The following is a 23,975-nucleotide window of genomic DNA, read 5'->3' as shown; positions in this document are numbered from 1 at the left end:
GTTCACATGATCTACCTTGGGGACATCCTAAAGCAGTTCCCTAGATGAGTCGTCTGCAGCCACCAGGCGAGGGAGAGCCGAACCTCTGGCAAAATGCGGATCATCTGAGACTTTATCCGATGATACGGACCATCCCAATGAGACAGAATCCATTGCTGCAGGGGACCTGGAGTGGAACTGGGCATTAGCCACCATGTCGAATGTGGATACCATGGAGCCCAGTAACTGCATTGCCAAGTGAACCGACACCTCTTGCTTGTAAAGAAGACTGTGCACACGATATTGTAGCCCCGCAATCTTGTCCTCTGGTAGAAGAATCCTCTGACCCAGAGAGTCCAGCAGCGCCCAAGTGCATCATTTGCTGAGTTGGAGAAAGAGAAGACTTTTTCCAATTGATTATCCAGCCATGCTCTTGTAGGCAGACAATGGTCATCTGAAGATGACATTGTAATATCTCCTGAGATTGTGCCAATATCAGGAGCTTGTCCAAATATGGCAGTATCCTGGCTCCTTGTCGTCTGAAATAAGCCCACATGACTGCCATTATCTTGGTAAATACCCGAGGGGCTGTGGCCAGCCCGAATGGTAGAGCCTGAAATTGGTAATGTTACTGATCTACCATCAATCTCAGAAATCATTGGTGAGATCATGCAACAGTAACATGCAGACATACATCCAGTATGTCCAGGGAGACCATGAAATCTCCAGGCTCCATTGCCAGCATAATTAACCGTTGGATTTCCATACGGATTTTGGGCACATGGATGAATCTGTTGAGACTTCAGATTCAAGATAGGGCGATGTGACCCATTTGGTTTCTGAACCAAACAAATTTGAATAATAACCCCTTCCCTGTTGCGTCACAGGAACGGGGATTATGTCTCCTGACCTAAGGAGGGCCCCAATAGCCTCCCGGAAGGCCAAAGACCTGACCGGGTCTAAAGGAAGGGTTGTACCTACAAACCTTTGAGGAGGATGCCCCAGGAACGCAACAGCATAACCATGAGAGACCACCTCTCGAACCCAGGCATCCATAGTCGTTTGATGCCAGGCATGAGAAAACTGTAGCAGTCGGCCTCCAACCCTGAGACCCCCAGGGGGAGGCCCGCCACATCAGGCAGTGGGCTTATTGTCCGGCTTGGAAGAAGGACGTCTGGTTGACCAGAATTTCCTGGTCTGCAGTTTCCTGTGGGGATTATCCCATCTAGAGGAAGACTGTCCCTTTGCCCTACTCTGTGGGTGAAAGGACCAAGCTGATGACTGCCTATACTTAGGGGTAGCTGTAGTTGGCAACCCCGCAGACGTAGATGTTGCCAGAGAAGACACTATGTCAACCAGCTCTGGTCCAAACAGTACTTTCCTAAGAAAAGGCAAAGACTCCAGGGCCTTTTTGGACCCTGTATCCGCCTTCCAGGTTTTTAGCCAAAGGGTTCTTCGAGCTGCAACCGAAGATGCAGATACTCTAGAAACCAAGATACCTGCATCAATGACCGCTTCCCCCCCATATACATAGCTGCATCTTGCATCTGACTGAGATGAGACAGCTGTTCTCTGGTAGCATTCGACATGCTATCCTCCAGAGACTTCGTCCATTCTTCCACAGCTTTGGCTACCCAAGCTACAGCCATAGCTGGTCTGGTAATAGCTTCAGATAATGAAAACACTAATTTTAAATAGTTATCACATTTTCTATCTTTTTTTAATGAGGATGCTGCAGGAATGGGTAGTGTATAGCTCTTGATCAATCCAGTTACATGAGCATTTACCGATGGAGGAACTTTCCATTTGTTACACTCACCAAGTGCAAATGGGTATCGAGAGGTTAAACTCCTTGTAGCATGGAAATGCTTACTTGGAGTACACCATGCTTCAGACATGAGATTCGTCAGTTGTTCAGACTGAGGAAAATAATCTCTAGCCATCTTCTGACGCCTAAAGACCGGGGTCTTAGATTTCAGCAGAACCTTCTCTTCCTCTATACTGAGGACATATCTAACCACTCTCACCAGCGAGGGGACCATCCACAGATGATTGATGGTCTTCTTCCAGTGAATAACACCCCAACCTCTGAGTATTAGGGGTAAACTTACTAAAGTGAGAGTTTTTAGAAGAGAGTTTTAAAAAGTGATGTTGCCCATAGCAAATAATCAGATTCTACTTAAAATTTAACTAGCACCTTCTAGAAGATAATAGCTAGAATCTGACTGGTTGCTATGGGCAACATCACTTTTAAAACGCTCTTCTAAAAACTCTCACTTTAGTACATTTACCCCTTAGAGTGTGATGAGGAGGTTGAGTCAGAATCCTGAGGCAACGTCTGCAGAGAACCTCTCTTATGACCGTGCTTTACTGCCACTGGTCTATTCGCCTGCACCTGCTGAGGGGCTATAGACAACAGCATACTCTGACTATAGCTAGCAGATTAATCAAACCAACAGAGATTCATGGGGGACATATACATAGCATTTGCATCCTTCTAGGTACCCCATAGCAGGAGGCAGTATCGTGGCAGGAGCATGTGACGCTGCAGACCTGCCCACCAAATGCGACAAAACCTGACACCAAGAGGCCACCCAGGGTGGTTCTTGTGCTGGTGCAGGTGTACAAGATAAAAAAGGTGGCTGATTACAACAGACACCACACAACCCATCTTGCACAAAATAATGCTCAGACAGCCCTGCCAAACAGGATTTATATGACTTCAGCACAGGAGGCACATCCTTCTCTCCCTTAAAACATGGCAATGTGTAACAGGTATAAGGATAAAGTATAAATGCAATGCGACTTAACACAAATGAAAAACCCCGCACACCTTCAGAGGTATGAGGAGAAACACAGTGATAGCTACTGTATATCTGACAGTTTTGAAAACAAAAAGGCAGTATAAATACAGCAGCTAGCATTACAGTCACATACAATGCATAAATATATTCAAATGCTAATGCAAATGGACTCTGAATCAACTGACCAGCCCCTCAGGGGTATTGGTAGGATATAGAGTGCTATATACCTGACCCAGGGGAGAGGTATACAGGGAGACAGACCTGACCTCTGAGACAAACAGCTTTCAGCAGCGCACCCAAGGTGGACTGTGAGCGTCTCACACATGAGGTGGTCAGAAGTACCAAACCAGAAGCGGGAATCCGCAACCGGAAGTTGCGTCTGGGTTGGGGGAGGAGCGGCCGGGGGAGCGCCTATCTCCCCATAGCTGCGATTTTGACTGCACGGGTACACGCTGTCCTCACAGGAGTAGATGCTACCTAGTGCGTCTCCTACCCATCCCCGGCAACAGTCAATATTGCCCCAGCAGCCTTAGTGAGGACACGTTAAACGAGACCTTCACCCGCAGCTGCCTCCGATGCGTCTCCTACACCGGAGGCCTGGACTGCTTCGCGCACGATTCCCCCACGAGGAATCATCTTACCTGCCATCTCCATGAATCCAATCCCCAGGGCATATAGCGGTACTGGCATTTCGGCATCGGTAGGCGTCGCATTCGGCGCCTAATACCGCTAAACTCAGAAGTTCAATAAACTAAGGTAAATCAAAAAAAGAAACTGTGTCTGGATACTTGCCGCGCACCAAACAAAAAAACTGAATGCCTGTGGCTGGGGGCGGGGTATATAGGGAGGACCTATGCATGCTGGGAGCTGCAAAGCTGTAAGCTGTTTTGTGCAATGGATCACTCCAACTACATACCCCAAGGTAGATCTTGTGGACCCTGAAGTAGATAGCCCAGTCAGAGTACAAATGCAGTTATAGAATGTTCCGTATTTACTGTACCTTTGTCTAGTTTGCTTTCTATGTGCTTGGGAAGCTCTGAAGAGGATTCTACATTAGGTGGGTAAACATAAAGTGCTCTACTAATAGGTCCATTTGCATCACGAAGTTCAACTGCATCTTTACAAACATTGAGGATATTCTTCCTGAAGTCTTGAACCTCTGGATTCTTTACCATGTCAAATTCACAAACAGGCATTCCTATGGCAAAACCTTAAGAAGAAAAAATAAAGCTTCCGTCACTTAAATATCTGACCTGGGTTTTGGGATACTTTTATGGAATCCAACCCGAGGATTCCATATAGCTCAGTTAAAGAGCATTATTTTATTTAATAAAAAATAATTAGAAATATTTTAAAAAGTAACAATTTGTATTAGCCCCGTTTTCCCTTAATTCCTTGGAATTGTAGCAGGGTAATCCCAGATCCCAGGATTAAAAAATTACTTTGGGCATGGAATCCACAGGTATTATACAATACAGTATGGCCCCTACACACTAGACGATATCTTGAGCGATTTGGCCGATTCCGACGCATCGGAACAACAAATTGTTCGTATGGTCCCCCATGTTGTCCGTTGCATCCGGAGATCTTTTGTACATGCAGAAAGATCTGGGGATGTAGCTAGCGATGCCATGCAAGATCTGAAGATGCGATGTACGAACCGCGGGGACGCGCATCGGCATCGTGAGTGGACACCCATGATTTGGACATATTTTACACGATTTGATGTTCCGATGCATCGAAATCAGGCAAAATATCATCTAGTATGTACACACCTTTAGAGCACCTTAAAATGCTGAGGATTTTCATATAATAATACCAGCATCATTTTAATATTAGGCAGTTTCTGCATAGACAGAATATATAAAAACACTGATCATAGGAATATGTAAATAAAATTACTGTGAACGATATAATCACTGTTTTTTGGCAAGTTCTGAGATCATGCAAATGCAAAAAAGGATCATCAAGCAGTAACAAATAAAATGTACCTGGTGGCGAGATGTGCAATGTTTTAAACAGCAGTGATAAAATGTTCTGACATGAAACATGCCAAATATATATGTAATTTACTGAACTGAATGCATTCTCTAAAGCTCGCTCTCCCATAAAGCTGCTGTTGGAGCACTGTTATGATATATATATATATTGGAGAAACAGGAAGTCACTAGTGGCTACTTATGTCTCTATATTAGAACCAACACATCACATGTTACCAGTGCATCAACCGCAGCCAGAGTTCCATCAACTGCATTACTCATTAAGAGACCATAAACTGGACACACAGATGCAGGTATTGCAATTATAACTGAACATATCGGATGACTTCTTTTAAATATTAAAATGAGTGGCTTACAAGCATTTTGGTTACTGGATATACAGTATATTTTTTGTTAAGATGATCAAATATATGCTTCAGAAGAGTTATAAAAAATGCTTATGCCAGCAAGCAAAACCCCAATAAAATTATTGTAATACTGCTTGAAGGTTTGTTTGCCACAAGATCAGGCAGCTTGTTTTATACACATATTATAATTGTACATTTTTAGTCCAAGAGGAAAAAACAAACAAACATACTTCAAAGCAAAACAATTCAACAAAAAATTGTCATGATACACTAGGTATTATATGGTTTAGTACAGGCATGTCAACCTCTATGCCCGCAGGCCGCATGCGTCACAAAGAAACATTTCATGTGGCCCAACCGTGTGGGCCCAAATACATATATTATGCGGCCCAGTCACCCCTGCCGTGATCGGAGCTCAGCTCCGATCGCAGCAGGGGTGACTGGGCCACATAATATTTGTGTTTAAACTTGGAGCGCTGGTATCTGAAGCAATCAGAGAAGCCTCTGATCCCTTCAGAGGCCAGCGTTCCCAGTGATGCAGTTCGTGGGTGCGCAGGTGACGTCATGACGTCACCCGCGATGTGAGCGGCCTGCCTGCTGGATCTAGTTAGATCCAGTCAGCTGCAGGCGTCTACGTGGGAGCGGTGCCAAGCGGCCAGTGTGAAGAGAGGTAAGAGAGAGGTAAGTACTGCACAGAGGAGTAGGGCCTGTTCTATACTGGGAGGGGGCAGAGCATAAAGGGCATTATTGGGGGCACAACATAAGGGGCATTACTGGGGCATAACAAGGGGCACTAATAGGGGCATTAATGGGGCACTGAATAAAGGGCACTACCTAAGGGGTACTAATACAGGGGGCATTGCATAAGGAGCTATAATGCAGGGGCACTGCATAATGGACACTACTAGTGGCACTGAGTAAGGGACTCTAATATAGGGAGCATTGAATAAGGGTCCCTCAATAAGGGGCATTACTGGGGGCACTGCATAATGGACACTAATACAGGGGGCATTGCATAAGGGGCACAACTACAATGGCATTGCATAAAGGGCTCTAATATAGGGGGCACTGCATTTGTTTTTATTTATAATAACCCTTTCAAAATTGCATAAGACTTTTTTTATTCTTGCGGCCCGCACACTCTTAGACCTTGAATATTCGGCCCAGTTGGTATTTTGAGTTTGACATGCCTGGTTTAGTACATTTCTCCCAAATCCTAAAGCCCTTATTTGCGGGATCCAGTCAACAGGTTGACAATGAAAAGGTTGACAGTCAACAGGGACAAAAGGTAGACACAATTTTTTTTTAAAACATTTTTAAGGTTAGGCTGCCGCAGGTGACGATTAGGTTTAGGCACTAGGGGGAGGGTTAGGGATCAGCGGAAGGATTGGGGTTTAAATACAAAAAATATATATATGTGTCAACTGTGTTTGTGTCGACCATGTGAACATGTTGACCTTTTGTCCGTCGGACTATTGCCTGTTGATCCTTTATACTACACCCCTTACTAGCACTGTCATGCCAATGCTGCTGATATACTGGGGAAAGTCCATGTTTTGTTGCTGTATGTTGTATAAATAATATGATAAACACATGTGACCAGATGCTAAATATTACAGAAAGAAAGGCTGAGGGTCTGTCCCACAGCCAATGTACAGAAAAAAACAAGAGATATGGTAAGAACTTACCTTTGTTATCTCTGTTTCTACGAAGTCCATAGGGTCCACAGGGTTGACCTTGGGGGTATAGGTTGGGAACCAAATCCGGGCACCACGCAGTTAAAGCTTTTAGCTCCCAGGATGCACTGGGTCCACTCTCCCTATAACCCCACCCCCAAGCCAGAGGCACCTCAGTTTGTAAGTAGCCAAAGGCCGGAGGAGGAGAGAAAAAGAGAGAGAAAACTGGAACACTCAATAACCATACTCACCGAAATGGGAGACGGAAAACCGGTGACCAGCCACACAGCCCATATGAAGCCAGGTGCGTCAGGGCGGGCGCCCTGTGGACCCTATGGACTTCGTAGAAACAGAGATAACAAAGGTAAGTTCTTACCATATCTCTTGTTTTCTACTTCAGGGTCCATAGGGGGTCCACAGGGTTGACCTTGGGGATGTCCCAAAGCAGTTCAACCAAGGGTGGGGACGCTCCTGTGCTGAGAGGAGAATCCGTCGCCAAAAAGGAAGCATCCTGAGAGGCAAAGGAAACCAATGCCTAGAACCTTAAAAAGGTGTGGACAGAAGACCACGTGGCCACCTAGTAAGGCAAAACAGCCGAGGCGCCACAGCGAGCCGCACACGAGGGTCACATGGCCCGAGAAAAAACAAGCATCAACAACAGGAAGGCCTACCCATGGGTAGGCCCCTGAGGAAGACCTACGAGGCCATCCAAGTCAACATTTGGTTATAGGCCGGCCATCCTTTCCTGTGAAAACCAGAAATCTCAGACCACCAATAAGGAGTCCGATTTCCGTAAGGAACCTGAACGGATCACATAAATCCAAAGAGGCCAGACCACAGTCAATGAGGCCACACCAGCCGAGAGGACTGGGGACAGAATGGCCGTACCATAAGTTCCAGAATAATATGGAACCTGAAAACCACTAAGAAGAAACACAGGGCGAGAGCAACTCCCACCCTGACATGATGCCCTCCAGAAGAGGGAGCTACATGAGAACGCTCCCAATTCAGACACTCTCCTGGTTGATATAAACACCCTGAGAGAAAGAGAGAGCCTAAGCAATAGACCATGTAATGGCTATCACAACCAGCGGTTCCATTGACTGTCCCCGGAGGTAACGAAGAACCACTACTTACTCCCAAGGAGTCCCTAGGGAGGACAAATGGAGGCATAATCAAGAAAACACTCCAAAGGATGAACTGGATACCAGAGTGAAGCAATTCCATATCTTAACCATACTGACAGTGTAGAGATCCGCACTGTCAGGAAGACCAGGCCAAGTGTGAAACCCAAGCCAGCCGGAAGGAATGCCAGAATATCTGGAAATCCTGGACACCGGAGGATTGTATCGACAGGTACAATACCATAAGATTTATGGCTGCCACAGTTTGTGGTAGGTCCCAGCAAAAGCTGATCCATGTGCTCTAATCATTCCAACGATGACAAAGCCAGGGAAGCCGTAAGACCACTGTAAGGACACAGTCAAAGACAAACGACCCAGGTCCAAGGCAAAACCAAGGACCCTGAGACAACAGGTCCAGGCAGTGAAGCATCAGGGATGGAGTATCGATGTAGAGACTCCGAAGATCCAAGTACCCCTGACATCTGGGGCAATCAGGAGCCACCAGCAGGAAAGCATCTCCGTCTCGATTGAAAACACTTCCAAAGACCTCGAGGAAGAAGGGAGACCGGAGAACACAGGTACACAAAGTGGAAGGACCACTTCACCGACAAAGAGTCGCTGAAGTTTGCTTCAGAATCCCCAGAGCTGAACTGTAACACCCTAGTGTGATAAAGTCAGAAGGCCATGAGGGTCACCTCAGGGGGGCCCCCCCTGCTCACCAGGAGATGAAACCTCTCTTGGGGAAGAGACTAGTCCCCGGGATGCACGTCGTGACGGCTGAGGACTCCCGCTTCCCAATGGAGAGCTCCTGAAATGAACGCTGCCGAGATGGTCGGGAGGAGACCCTCGGACTATGTCCGAATATGTGACATACCTGTCATTGCCACCCAACGAACAGTGTTGCTAAAAAGGAAGCCACTGTCCTGACCCTGTCGGACTGAACCTTTTCAGGTTCACCGGGAAACAAGAGTTATGCCAGAGTAAGTTAATTGACAGGGTGGAATCGACAGACGTCCAACTGCACTGAAAAGGATTCGGTCCAGACACTGTCCCTAGCAAAGAAAACCCTGGACGAGATGGCCATAGCCACCCGGACAGGGACCGACTTGCCTCCGGAGAGAGCATCATCGTTTGAACAGTTATCCGACAGAAAAAACTCATTCCATCTGGAGATGAGCCAATTATGGAAAGGCCTGGAATGGAACTGAGCCCATTCCACCATGCATCCCAGAGTGTAAAGACATCTGTCGACTGCGCAGACAACCATGTACTCCTAATGGAAGAGAGGAGATTCCGTCTTACGCCAGAAGAATTCTCAGATTCTGAGAATCCAGCAGGGATCCTAGATGAAGAATACCCAGAGAGGGATGCAGGGAGGACTTTTTCCCCGTTGATTAAACGTCTGCACCCTGAAGAAGCCACAGTCATCCTGACCTGGCCGTAAAGTACCCCGGTGATCCCGCTAAGAGCAGGAGGCCGTCCAGGTACAGGAGCATTGGGATATACTGAACAGAAGAACTGTCAGAAAATCCAAAACGCTGGTAAACCCCTGTGGGGCTGAGGACAGTCCCAACAGGCAGAGCCCGAAAAATTGTAAGTGTTGCTGTGATACAGCAAACCTCAGCCCATGCTGAGGAAAGGTCTCTGTAAGTACCCGTAGGCACGCGTCCTGTATATCCAGTGATACCCTAAAGTCCCCAGGTTCCAAACATCGTATGATGGAGCATAGGGATTTCCTCCTGAGCCCAGGTAGCTTTAGGAACTGGTTCAGGGAATTGAGACAGAGAATAGGCCAAAGAGGACCATTCAGCCACCGCACCAGAAAGAAAACAGAACAACCAGTCCCTCACTGAGATAGTGGGGATGGCCCAATTAGCTCCGCTTACCGCAACAACTGCATAGCTTTCTGGATCTGTAAGGCCCTTGTAAAGAGGGCGTACCCTCCTACCCACGTAGCCGCGGCAACTTGACACTAATACCGGGCGAACTGAGAAAATCGGTATCTCCCAGTTGTAGGCCTGTCCCGTCAGACTGAAGAGATATCCGTAGGTTCAGAAGCAGGATCGGCTGGCAGTCCAGGCCTGCTCGGTACTGGATATGTCGGCCCTTGTAGATGCCGACAGTCTACGAAGAAACAGACCTTTAGGCTGACCCAGAGGACAAAAAAAGACTTAACAGACTTAGTCTGAGGCCTTGTAGTGTGCAGAGCTGAAAGCGGTAAACTTGTCGTAATACTGCCAATGTTACTACAATCTTGTCAAGGTCAGGACCAAACAATATCAACCCTAAAGATGGTATCTGCACCTCTGCATTCTCAGAGCGCAGCCATAGGGTATTACGGAGGATACAGTCGCAGCCGGAACTCTGAAAGTTAGGAGACTGGTATCCAATATAGGCATGTCCACCTATGACAACAGCATATATTACATGAGCGACCAAATACATTTGAACCCCCGACGTGTTGGAGGGGAAAAAACGTTACAAATGCATCAACCCAATATGCAATAGTATTAACCAACCATGCTATAGCCATGGTAGGATGGGTAACAACTCCCGAAAGCAAGTATACTGATTTCAGGCAGAGTTACCACCTACGGATCCGAAGAATCCGACCACGCAGGAATGGGAGGCGTAGTAACGTCTGTAATCAGACGAGTAACACGCCCATCCCCCCCAGGAGGGGCTCGTGATGCCCTCAGGGAATTTGGGACAGGAGGCCAAACACTGTTGTAACACCTCCTATCTGGCAACAGCCAGAGTCCCGCTATGCGATCCACCCGCTAGTCAGCAACAGGTAACCCGAAGGCACGCAATACTGAGGGTGTATGATACAGGTGCAGGTCAACATTCACTCTAACCAGAATGGACCTGCTACCAGCCCTAAAGCAGGGATAATAATACCTGAAATAGGCTTCCCCCCGTGTAAGAGGGAAAGAGCCCCGAACAGTACCCAGTTCACGGCAGAGCCAACTGGGAAGTAACCACAGGGCGTCAACCACGCCAATTAGCGTTTCGTAGAAAACGACATCCACCCAGGGTGGCTGTTGTGGTAATCCCTGCAAGGGGAATGACAGACTATTGTGGCACCAGGGGGAATTCATATACTGCAAAAAACCCCTGCAGGGAGCGGTAGTCTGTGTCACAGGGGAAGAGTGCAAGAAGCTGCGAGATACCCTGAGATGAAAAGGGCAGTATGGTGAAGTAACCCCAAGTGAGGTACAACAATGGGGCCCGCCCGGCGATCCGCAATTGAGAGGATCCCGAGAAAACAAACCGCCCAAGGGGGTCGTGAAAGAGGCCGGCACCAGATGACGCCACATACAGAACCCTTTATGAGTCAAATCCTCCGCACTAACACCTGCAGCACATGACTTGCAGGATAGTAAAAATGGGTGCAGTATAACGCTCTATCTCCTGGTCAGACATATCTGACCCATCTTGGCGGAAATATTAAGCAGCACTATACTGGTCCTGACTGATGCCAAAAATAGCTGCAGGGACCCATTTTCAGCGTATGCAACACACAGTTCCATCTAAAATATGGCAACGTGCAGCACGCAACAGTATGTGACAAACCACACAAATATTAACAAGTATATAAATGTGAGGTCTCAGAACCACCCTAAGTACAGCTGTATTAGGGCAGATAAAGAAAAGGGATAGATATACACTGACAGGTGAGAGAATAAAGTACAGTCAGCACTAGCATAAGTCACATACAATGCAGATATATACATATATACATAAACATGTCATATAATATACTGCACTATTACACTGCATTCAACTGCCCAGATTCAGTGTCTGGGAAGGCTACAGCGCTGTGTACACTGACCTGATGGTGAGGTACGCAGGGGGACTGGACTCACTGCCATCCTGAGAGATTTCTGCTGCACCACAGAGATAAAATGGCCGCTGGAGACCTCAGAGGAAGCGTGGCCCGCGGAGGAAGCAGCTCAGCGACGCCAGACTATGGATACTGAAAGGCGCGCTGAGCTGAGGGGAGGAGCCGCTGTAACAGGGAAGGCTGCCTCCCCTGGCCGGCTATTAACCCCCGGGACGCCGGCTCCCTGCACCGATCGTTAAGTCCCTGGTGGTCTAGTGGACACACGGGGTATGGGGGGCCCGCCGCCACTGCCGGCGCCTCCGGTCTGTCCCCTGAGACCGGAGGCACAGGACTGCATTTGAAATGCGCGGATCACCGCAAGCGGTGATCCGCGACCTTACCTGCTCCCCGTGGATCCGGCAGCAGTCCTGGGCGCCCACAGAGTCCGGCTAGTACAGACTCTGGGGTCCCGCTGAGATCCCCAGATCTGTACTGGCGTCTCAGCGCCAGCGGGGTGACGGAGCGGCAGCTTAGACGTCCTATGGACAGTCCGACGCTGCCGCTCTGAAGAGTCCAAAGTCCATGAAAAAACTTTGTCCCTAAAAAAATAAAATAAGCTTAGGGGCTGCTAATCAGCTCCCCCTGCGCTAACGGTGACCCGACTCCGGCCGGGCACCAACTTAAACTGAGGTGCCTCTGGCTTGGGGGTGGGGTTATAGGGAGAGTGGACCCAGTGCATCCTGGGAGCTAAAAGCTTTAACTGCGTGGTGCCCGGATTTGGTTCCCAACCTATACCCCCAAGGTCAACCCTGTGGACCCCCTATGGACCCTGAAGTAGAAACAAATGCATACATAAACACAAGGGCGGTTTAAGAGAGGATAGGGTCAGTGTGCAGTCTCCGTGTGGGCCCCCTTCTTTTTGGCAGCACAGAAGACTCTGGCTTGGTACCAAAATCTACTGAGCATGTGCAGATCTCCAGGAAAATGGTACCTGCATCTTATTCCCAGGGACATCTCTACCACACATGCGCAAATCACCGGGAAAATGGCTGCTGCACCATTTATTCTTGTAATTTTTGCTGCTCTGCAGTGCCTGGCCACCGGCAGAGCAGGACTCCAGAGACTGTGGAGAGGTAAGTATAGCTATATATAGGTGCGGGTGTGCGGTGTGGGTCCCCCTGGACCCAGGGGCCCGTGTACAGATAAAGATACGCCATTAAACATTTCTGAAAACAAGTAACCATAATATAATACATTCAAGTCAAAATAAAACAACTAAGCTTTAAAAAAAAATTAAACAAAGGAACACACACTGAAACAGTAACGGGTCTTATATCTGTTTGGACCCCAGAGAGACTGGACCCATCTGTTTAGTTCAAATTTCAAAATAAAAGTGTATCAATCATTTGGAAATTTACGTAAAATTGGTACGTTGTATGTATTTGACTACTGATAATCATAACCAAATATGGCCCTCAGTCTCGGTTGCGTTAGCATAAGTGTGGCCTAATAGTAGATATCTTGCATATGTTTTGGAGTTGCCCAATACTTCACCCCTTCTGGTTGGAAATACAGAGTCTCATTTTACAGGTGACGGGTCTACGGGTGTCCCATTCCCCTGCCACAGACCTCTTGCATATATACCCAAATGCTATATTTTGGGCCATACCATTATATGCCCTATAGTGGCTTTTGAAGATATAAGGATACATTGTGGAAGCAGGATTTGTCTCATTTGTTTGCTCTGATTATTGCAAAAAAATTTAAAATAAATAAATGTACCACAGTTTCCAAATGGAGACTTTGAACGGTCCCTACTCCACCCCTGCTAACTGTCCTTTGAAGAAATGGTATGTCTACTCCACAGGAGGGACTATGCACGACTGCTCGGCCTAAATTTTGTTGCCAACCAGAGTAGACAAGGAGGACTACTATATTCCCATCATCTTCTCCGAGATTCCTCTTCCTCTGTATTAATTACATGGCTCTCATATTGCCTCACATGTGTAGTATATGCTGCTTATGCAATTTGTGCTCATCATCCTGATCCATTTGCCTCACTCTATTTTCTGTATTCCTTTTCAGTTTTGAAAATTCAATACAAATGATTGAAAGAAAATATTTTGAAAAATAAAACAGAGCAGCAAAATTCTTTAATACAATCAGATATCCATATCAGCCTTACATCTAGAAATAAAGTTACAAAAACAAGCACTAAGTTTAACTATTATGCAAAACATTTATCAGATCTTACCAATTTCCCGATTTAGAATTTTCTCTTCCCTGTTCCCTACAGGCTCAATAACTTTGAGAAAAGGTTGGAACAGCCTAAGATCACACAGGCGGCGAGTCTCATCGAAGAATTCTTCTCTTTCTGCCTCTTGTGTAACACTGACAAAAATATAAGAGGTCTCATCTTGGAGTAAGTGGTGAAGAGGATACTTTCTGGCCTCTTTAAATAACTCATGCTTAATGTTCACAAGAGTAGCCTCACGACAACATTCTAATGTCACCATCATTCCATTGGGCAATAAGCATTCCACCAGTATACTGGGGGGCATCAAGTGCATCCCCCATAGTTCCCCAGAGGAAGGTCTTGGTGGCATGATTGCCAAACTTGTTTGTTTATCTCCTCTTCTGAAGACAATTCGCACAGCTTTGATTCGGCATAAAGAACCCTAAAAAATGAAAATATATTTAGTTTTTGCTTCCAGTTAAGTAGCTTTCTTCAATATCCCATACTAGCACTGTCCTATCAATGTTGCTCATATAATGAGCTCCAGTTCCTGGGTCAGGATGCTACATAAAAGGGGCATATTCAATTGGCTGTGTTAAATTTTTTTTCCACGTCAAGTAAAATAGCTGCCGACTGCAAGGTTTATCCTATTCAATTAGCTGCGAGAATTTTAGCCACAGTAATTTCAATAGGATTTACTGTGGCTTTTTCCCTCACATCCACAGAGCAGATGCAAAGTCGGATAAAATTGCCATTTTAAATGAACCCCTGGGACCCCACCATTATTAATTAGGCAAATTATTTGCTAACCTAGGCTAATAATTACATGTCATTATTGAGGTGGAATTCTGCAAAGTGCACAATGATGTGAAAGATGTGGGACAGGTATATGGGGGTGCTGTGTGGATGGGACAGATGTTTTTTACATTGCAAGTGGGAGTAACAGCTGTTTTTTCCCCATATTTTTTTTTTTTTAAGTGGCTAAAAATAAGTAAAAATAAAAATCAGGTTACATGCATTTTTATGTACCCCAAAAAAATAACTAGAGCATTTGCTTTAAAAAAAATGCTTACTTTTTTTTAACTGTTCTTAAAATAAATAAATAAATAATAATTTTTAAAAAATATCGGCATTTTAGAGCTTTTAAAAGCACCAAATAGATATATTTTACTGTCCAAAAGAAAACTATGTTATCCAAAATAATTTAGCCTATTTATTAGGGTACAGGCTGATTTCCCCATTTTGTTTTTCATTTCCTATGGGTTTAAGCAGAAAAAGTTAACATGCCCAATTTTTTTCGATTGGATCTTGGGAGAATCGGGAGTGCTCATATTTAGTTAACATGAAACTGGGTGCGATAAAAGTGTTTAATATTTGCAGCAAAAATTTTGCGCCCAATTGAATATGCCCCAAACCAGTGGTCTCCAACCTGTAGCTCGCCAGCTACTGGTAGCTCGCTGTCTTAATTTTGGTAGCTCGTCTAGTTGCAGTACTGCTGTGTCAATTAGGAGAGTAGCTTGCCTAGCCGCAATACTGCCAAGTCAGCTAGGAGCCCACTAGCTGGAAATGATCTCTGATGCATTCTCCCCTATGGCATCAACGCAGTGAGTGGAGCTATGGGGAAGAAAGTCAAGTGATTACCATAGCCGCTACAATCACCTGACGTGCTTCCCCATGGTTCCACCCACAGCGTCTACGCCACGGTGCAGCAGCACAATACATGACAAACACCGCGAGTGACTCCTGCCCAGCCCTTACAGAAAAACACACAGCAGCCCTGCCTATATTTTTGGCTCCTTTATTGCACACACCTCCTTGGAACCAGTAATTAACAGTGAAATGTGGTTGTTGTTAAACTTTATTTATACATTGCAACAATATCACAGTAATAATTAATTGCATTGTTGTTTTCTAGGAAACATTTTTTTAATTTTCATTACATGACCTTCGGTTAGTAGCCAGATTTTTTTTTCTACAATTTTAGTATCTCTTCAGGAGGTTTAATTTGTCTCGAGTAGCTCACACCGTAATTGAGATTGGCAACCACGGCCCCAAACAATGTGTCAAATATATGCAGAATCCTGGTAAAGCAGTGTTCAGCAACACAAATAAATACAATCTAAAAAAAGCAGGAAAATCACTAGAAAATTACAATTACATGCATTTAGAATTTTTTTGTTCTCCACATAAGAAAGCTTTCTATGTTAAAGAGTTTTCAAAACTCTACAGTGCCATTTTAAACAGGATACATGGCGATGAATGGGTTGAGGTAAACTCCCCATAGCCATCAGCTAAAGAATACAATTAATATTGACATAATAGAAAATTATGTGACCTATTCCACGACAACCGCATTGATCGAGAGAGGAAAGTAAGTGGTGTCATTTTAGATTACGCATTGGAGTAGCCTTAAGGAATACTTGTGTCAATAGCATCCCTATTATATATAACAGAGTCAATAGCATGCATATTATTTATAAATGCCCCAGACAAGAAGTGTGAAAAACGAACAAAGTGAACTAAAACACTAAGGAAAAAGAAAAGATAGCCCTCGCTTCCATGCAAATTGTCCCCTGAGGAAAGACAATTCTGCATACACTGCTCAAAACAACAAGATTAACCCTTTCCATTGAATATTTATCTGAATTGTAGTTTTTCAGCTATTGATGGTGTATCTGATTAAATATAGACATCATTTTAGAACAGAGTCAAAATTTGGACTAGGAACCAATGTCCTATCGCCTAATAGAACAGATTTTTTTTGTGAACAAAGAGTTAAAACAAACAAACAATCTCTTATAAACTAGGGATGTGCAGGCTCGGATAGGTTCGAGTTTGCACGTGGAGTTCGGATTTTTCCCTCCAAAAAAACGGAACTCAGAAAGAGGCAAAACGTCATCTTGCATGGACGAACATCATCATTCCTGGACAAAAGTCCAGGAATGATGATGTTCGTCCATGCAAGATGACGTTTTGCCTCTTTCTGAGTTCCGTTTTTTTGGAGGGAAAAATCCGAACTCCACGTGCAAACTCGAACCTATCCGAGCCTGCACATCCCTATTATAAACAAATAGTAATTTCTATCTTGTATTAGATACATAATTGTGGATTTATAAAACAACTGAAAACAATTCAAATGTTGGCAACTGCTGAAAAAAAAAAAGCGGATTCCTTCCTTGATGTACATTTAAATGAGAGCTGAAATTAATTCCTGTAAACAAGTATATCCTGTTTGCAAATAGTACCACATTCCTGACTAATAAAAAGTTACTGTCAGTACTACTATTAACTCTTTCTATACTTCAAAAGTAGTCTCTACCAGATACAGTACTGCCAAAGACTGATTTAGCAAAATGTATGAAACTATAAAATCCTTTTCAATAATGCAGTGACAATGCTAGTTCTTAATCTAGTACTATAACGGTTAAGTGATTTGATTGCTGTTTAATTACTTTTTTTTTACTTGCTCTGTTACAAAGAAAACCATTAAATATTTTAAACATTTTATGCAAGATTAAAGTTTCAAGCTGCTATTTATTTTATTGTGAAACATGCATTTGCTACAAATTAAGCAGAAGGGGCATAATAAAATGACCCAAGAAACAATACAATTTTTTTTTTTTGATCTAATGAAATTAACTGCGACATGCAATTAAAACCAGATTAATGTTTTGTTGTGGGCTTTTTAATTGCCCTGAGTGTTACCAAGTTTTTTTAAAAGGTGTTACTGGTACCCCTGTCACACTACAAGCAATAACGCAGGTTACTGCATGTGAAAGCGCAGCAACCCGGGTTACTGTGCAGTTTGAAAGGGACAGGTTGAAATAAGCAGGGGTGAGAGACCCGGCATTTCAACCCTGGTCACGAGAAGGGTTGAACGCGTGTTCCACCCGGCTTGCAGGGCAGTGTGATGGGCTAACATGGGTCGATGTGACCCAGGTCCCGCTCACTGCATAGTAAGAGCCGGCGTTCGGAGACGAGATAATCTGCCAAGCGCCGGTTCACCATATGATGGCGGTGACTTCATCAAACCCGGCATTAGTGGGCCGCCAGTCTGAAAGGGACCTGGCAGATGTGAAAGGGGTATAATATTCCTTCTATGGCATTTGTTTACATATCCATTATCTAGTGCTTTGACCAATCTTCAGTGATAATGACAGATAGGAAGTGAAGTTTAGGCAGACATATGCTCTGCCCTCTGCTAGAAGCCTGGATGATGATATAATAAAACTTTGCACAAGATATCTGTCCACTTTTAATAGGCAATATTAAGCAAATCAAATTATTGATTCGTAGGGGTCAATCCTATTAGCCGCGATGATCTCGCCAATGCGAGTCATGGCAGCAATGGCCGCACTTTACGGCAGACAGGATTCGCTAAATTTTGCTCGCAGCCCCGTAGAGCTGCGAGAAAAATTCTGCGACTTTGGGCTTGGAGCGAGCCGCGAAGGGTGCGAGGTGCCGGTCTGTTGCCAGCGTTTTAAAGCAGTTGCAATGGCAACTCGCACTTATTAGGACAGACCCCCATAGTGTTCATTCTAGCACTCTGCACCTGTAACACCCCATGCAGTTCATCTTTCCTGCCTGGGGTGTCGCTCTCTGCTCTTTATTTGTAAAAATAATCTATATTAAAGAGAGAGTTTTTAGCAGACACGATTGGTCTAATGCAGTGATAGACAGCCCGATACACTTCATGGGCCGCATAGGTGGTCTTCAAACCTTTAAAGGGCGACAAACTTTACCTTCAATTTCAGTAAGAATGTGAATACATTTTAAGAGACAAGTCTATAATAACACATCAGCAGGCATTTTACACAAATGTTACAGGCTATAAATACAAATTTGACAATAAATTCGGAAGAACCTGGAGCTGTATGTGGCCCATCATTGGTCTAAAGCATTCCTTATTTTAAACTATAAACAATTTATTAACAAAAGTAATTATTCTCTTTTGTGGTGCATTGCGAATTAAAAGATTTCAAATTTCCGAACTGTAATAAAATAAGGGGGCAATTCAATAGTTAGCGTCGGCAGCTGTCAATGCTGGGTGCCTGATGGAGCAATTCAATTGTTGCTCCGTTTGAGCGTGAACAGCTGCCAGTATTTCTGCTCTCCTTAGGCGGCGAGCAGAAATGTGCGAAAAGTCCGTGGTTAGGGTGTCCTAACCAGGACTTTAGATGGATTTAGCCATTTTATGCGGCTAAACCCTGTTTGAGCGTGACAAGCGAGATAATTAATGCTCGTCCAAAAACAATTGAACTGCAACATTCGGTGCCCATTAAAAAGCAATTGAATCACCCCCTAAGTGTTCATTCCCATAATAAATATGTTGGGTAATGTAGATAATTCTTAAGCAAAAGTCTTGTTGACAAGAATTCTTCGGGCTCGATTCAATTCAACGTGAATTGAATAGCAACGGGAATAAGCTCCCGGAGCTATTCAATTCTGAACGCTGCCAGGTCGGGGAATGCCCGTTCTCCCGCCCCTCGTGCCTTAAACAGGATGTTTAGTCATGAGAACGGGCATTCTCCAACTAAACTTCCCGGCGCGATGATGTTTCCGCCGCTCTATGCTTGCACTTCAGGTCGGTGCAATAAGAAATCCGATAAAATGGCTGAGCAATTGAATAGTTCCACGCACTTAACCTGGGAGCTACATACCCGCAAACAGAAATAAATCCCCCCCCCATTGCTATTAATAATTACATTTACAAAAATGTCACTCAAAACTCCAGCTATTTGCAGTAGAGCACTGACTGAATCAGTACCTATATGCACAGAATTTGTTTTATATTTATCCAGGTGAACCTATGAAATGTTACCTATATATAGATTCCCAACATTATCCTTCGCATACATATTCTAGAGATAAACATCTATAATTTGTTCATCAGCAAAATGTGTTATCAGCATAATTTTCTGTATGCTCACCTGTGTACAGTACTTTCTCCTGGCTTTATGGTTCTTACACAAGCTTTGCTACATTAGCTGCTTAAACAACAGGCATCTCTCACTGGGTTAACTAAAGTGAAAAGAAAATGTTACAGTTATTATTACATTCTAATTATAAGGCACCACAAGTGGTCCGCAGCGCCGTACGTATGTCAACAGTAGGACAGGGCACACAGAACATTACAATACAGTAACCAAAACATAAACAGAGCACAAGAACAATTAGCACCATAATTCTCAATACACAATGCAGCAGGGAAGGTGAAGGCTGTCATTGAAGTGCTAGAGAAGAGGTTGTGAAACAATAGGGAGCAGTTCAAAAAGTTCCAAATTTTGACTGATTATCACTTTTTCTGCATTTTATTAATTTTAACCATGGTGAATTTGCAGAATGATTCATGAAGAACTCAAAACTATAGAGCACATTAACACAACCATACAAACGGGAATAGACTTTTGACAGTCTGGAAAATGATTTTTTTTTATTTCATCACAATATTTTCTGTTCAGCTTATTTCATTATACATATTCAAATTATAAAAGGACAGCAAACAAAATAAGTAAACAAAAAAAAAACACTGGTGTACTGCAGTAATAACATGTTTAGTGTTTTTTATATAATAAACACCAAAATCCGATAAAGGGACTCATTCTGAGAAGGTCATTGCTGCGACCATATTAGTGACTTTTGTGTCTGAGACTTTATACTAATGCTAGTATCAGCCTCTCTCTAGTGTACAGGCGTGCGTCTGAAAATGGAGAGGGGCTGCAACACCCACTTTGAGTGGCTGCAGTAACAACCATCGGAAGTACCACTGGGATTTGCACGTCTCCTGCTATGTGCTTAATCGCTCAATGTGCGCGATTAAGCTTCCGAGTCCAATACCACTACTGTGACACTCCCATAAGATGGTAAATTTTTGTGCGTCTGAATAGAAACCGCCCAAAAAATTCCAGCATCTGTGCGGCTAGACTGGTACTACAACTCTGTACGCACACACCATGGATATGCGCCGTGATACCTTTAGGAAATTAGATTCATGTGCAGTAACAAAAATATCGCCAACTTATGCGAACATTGGAATTGCGTTCAAGAATGAGCCCCAAAGTCCTTTATGTGGTGAAAAAATAAATAGCACTTTAAATTGTGATTAAACATTATCAGAGGCAAAAAAACTTTCATAAAGACAAAACTGCTATTTGAGCTATACTGTAAACGAGTCATATATCCTCATCTCCCTCTGTTTCCTCTCTCACAGGAAATAACAAGCAAAGGAAAGTATTCCACCTACATTATAGAACAAGGGAAGACCAAAAAAAAAAACTGGGGAAACCTTGAATAGCCCATCAAAAATCAGATGCAGACAATTAAAAATACCATTTATTTATGTACAAAAGGAGAAGTATATGATGTTCAACTTCCAAATCTCAATACTGAGTTAATCCATACATAGAAAGCCTAATTTGTCATATTATAAAAACATTTGAAAATTATTTTGGATAATCAAAAGCTAAAAAGAAATGATTCAACATCATTTACAGCTATTCCAGTCAGGGCAAATCTGACATAACATTACTTGTAAATAGTAACTGTAAATTCAATACAAAATGGTGACATGAAAATAAGGAAAGAACAAAGCGTGATACTAAATGGTTGCCATCCTATCAGTGGTACTACAAATAACACAAATGCCATGTAGTTACTTCACTGCAGGCTGGCCAGGTTCTCCAGCACATGGGATGCCCGTGTAAGCAGTGGATGAAAGAAGACACAGGGGGGCAAATAGCAGCAGGATCTGTAGCCCCTGGGTGACTGAACATGACATGGGGTGAGTGTCCACGACTACAAAAATGGATGAAGCAAACTCTGGGTTCCAGTTGTGGAACTACAAGTTGCTTCACTCTGTACCACCTGGCAGGCATGCTGGGACTTGTAGTGTAAGTCCAACAGGAGAGCCACAGGTGGTCTCCCTCTCCCTAGCCATTACACAGGACGTGTATGACCAAAACAGTGACAGGCACAGGGAGGGGAGGTGGCACCATACAGGGGGTGGGGGGCATACCCAGTCCTCATGTACACTGGCTGGGTATAGTAATGGGCAACCTACAGGCACAGCTATAGCATGGGGGTTGGCCGGAACATTTACACATGTAACCAGGCCCTGGGCTCCTATGCCCCGCTCCGTGCACTCATCTGCCCCCAGCCCCGCTCCTACCGTCCATCTCTCCCTCCTGTCACCCCCAGGGTCGTCACGTAGCTATGTCCATCCCCATCCTCCCCCGGATGGGGGAAGAGGAGGCTGCCGAGGCCGGTGGGGAGGATCAGCCCCTCGGTCGGTGCCCTCGCCCGGTTCCTGCTCCGTAAAGTCGGTTCGTTGTGTTATTTTCCTCCTCCCCAGCAGCAGCCGAGCAGCTTCCGCTCCCGCTTCCGGCATCCGCCGACGTCACCGCCCCCAAGCTCGAGGCTTTTTTTTTTTTTTACTATTTTCGTTTTGTTTTGTGTTTTTTTTTCTTGATGCTTTATTTAAAAATGACATAACGACAAGTAAACAAATATTACTTTATCTAGGTAAACAGTACATTGCTACACTATGAGAGGTCCTGTGTTATAGGGAATCCCCATCATTGTTTTCAAATCCAGTAAGTAGAAAAGAGGATTAAAATATGATAATTCAAAAGAATATTCATAACATATTTGTGCTGCTAGGACTTGAAATCTATGGAAGATGGAAAATCTATCACGTATCCTTTTGAAGGTCAATTAGAATAATACAGGTTGGAACCAGCTCCAACCTGTCCTATTAAGGGCCGTATTCAATTAGCAGTGAAAAGTAGGGATCCACAGAAAAGGGATCCGCATCATTTCGCCTGGCGGAAAAGTATCGCCATATTCAGTTGCAAACACTTTTCGCGTAATCGAAAACACAATTCATTGTAATAGGCGAAAAAGGTTTGCCTATGAATAGGTGGCGAGAAGTGCAAAATCGCTATTTTGGGGTGCAAAGGTGGGGAAACCACTCTGCATCCTTGGGACAGCCCTCAAAGGATAACTGCGTCAAAAAATCTCCCCCCCCCAAAAAAAAATGTGGGAACAGCTCAAAAAATTACTTTGAAAATGGGGGCAAAACAGTACAAAGTTGGGGTACAAACTTAAAAAGTAGCAAAATAGACTTGTTGAGGGTCTGCAGGTATGAGGGAGGTGTTTTTTTGATTGCAGGTGCTAGCAACTGTTGCGTTTTTCACAATCTTTTAAATTTCAATTCTGCTAGCACCCATTTTCACGTTCCCCAACTTTGACAGGACAACTTATTTTCTCAAAAAAATACCTGCTTAATGCTATTCTTCACCGCTTGTGCAAAAACCATAAATTGAAGCATGTGACTGAAAACAAACAAACAAATAGCTTCAGTAGGGCCAATCGGGGACTTCTGTATTGAACCCCAATGTTAATGCATCTTTTGGGGGGCCTCAGGCTGAAATCCCCATTTTTTACAGCACTTTCCGCCTGTTTGTGTTCCGCCTGTCCAACTTTCTGCGTCCTTTGGAATTGAATATGGCAAATAGCGGGGATGCGCCAGATAAGATTCCGCCGCCAAAATATGTGATGTAGGCGGAAAGTAGACTCCGCCGTCAGCGAAATTATCGCGGCTAATTGAATACGGGCCAAAGTTACTAGGTATATCACAAGTCGGGAAACATGGGCACTGTGTGCTGGGGATGGCCACCGACCATGGATGGTTATCAATCCTTCGATTGCTTGATAAATGAGAGCTAGAAGCTGATTGGTTGCTATGGTCAACTTCTCCACTTTATCTCTCGAAAGTTTTGATACATATGAGGAAACCTGTATTAGGGAAACATAAAAAAGCTTGTTGGTGCATAAGTGGTCCCCATGCATCCATTTTAAGGATTTACATGTACCTTGCAGATTATGGAGTGGAGAATCAGGGATGCAAATTCAGTATAGTAATGCTTAATGAGGTAGAGTCTGCATACTGTATGTGAATTTAGGTTATTACCTTCTGATTTATT

General features: G+C 44.2%; 1 protein-coding gene across 1 annotated transcript in view; it reads right to left on the bottom strand.

Annotated features, from left to right (window-relative positions):
* PIK3CA (phosphatidylinositol-4,5-bisphosphate 3-kinase catalytic subunit alpha) overlaps positions 1-22,385 on the bottom strand; it is an 80,184-nt gene extending 57,799 nt beyond the window's left edge. Inside the window, exons 1-4 of the mRNA XM_088452427.1 lie at positions 22,160-22,385; positions 19,923-20,013; positions 14,011-14,434; positions 3,784-3,993 (exon numbers count right to left, since the gene is read on the bottom strand). Of these exons, the coding sequence (XP_088308553.1) occupies positions 3,784-3,993; positions 14,011-14,362 (562 nt within the window). The 5' untranslated portion in view covers positions 14,363-14,434; positions 19,923-20,013; positions 22,160-22,385. The remainder of the gene's footprint in view (positions 1-3,783; positions 3,994-14,010; positions 14,435-19,922; positions 20,014-22,159) is intronic.
* Positions 22,386-23,975: the final 1,590 nt, after the last annotated feature.

The sequence above is a fragment of the Taudactylus pleione genome, unplaced genomic scaffold (assembly GCF_031769625.1).
Source record: "Taudactylus pleione unplaced genomic scaffold, aTauple2 ptg000037l, whole genome shotgun sequence".
Taxonomy (NCBI): domain Eukaryota; kingdom Metazoa; phylum Chordata; class Amphibia; order Anura; family Myobatrachidae; genus Taudactylus; species Taudactylus pleione.
This window is presented reverse-complemented; position numbering and strand designations above follow the sequence as displayed.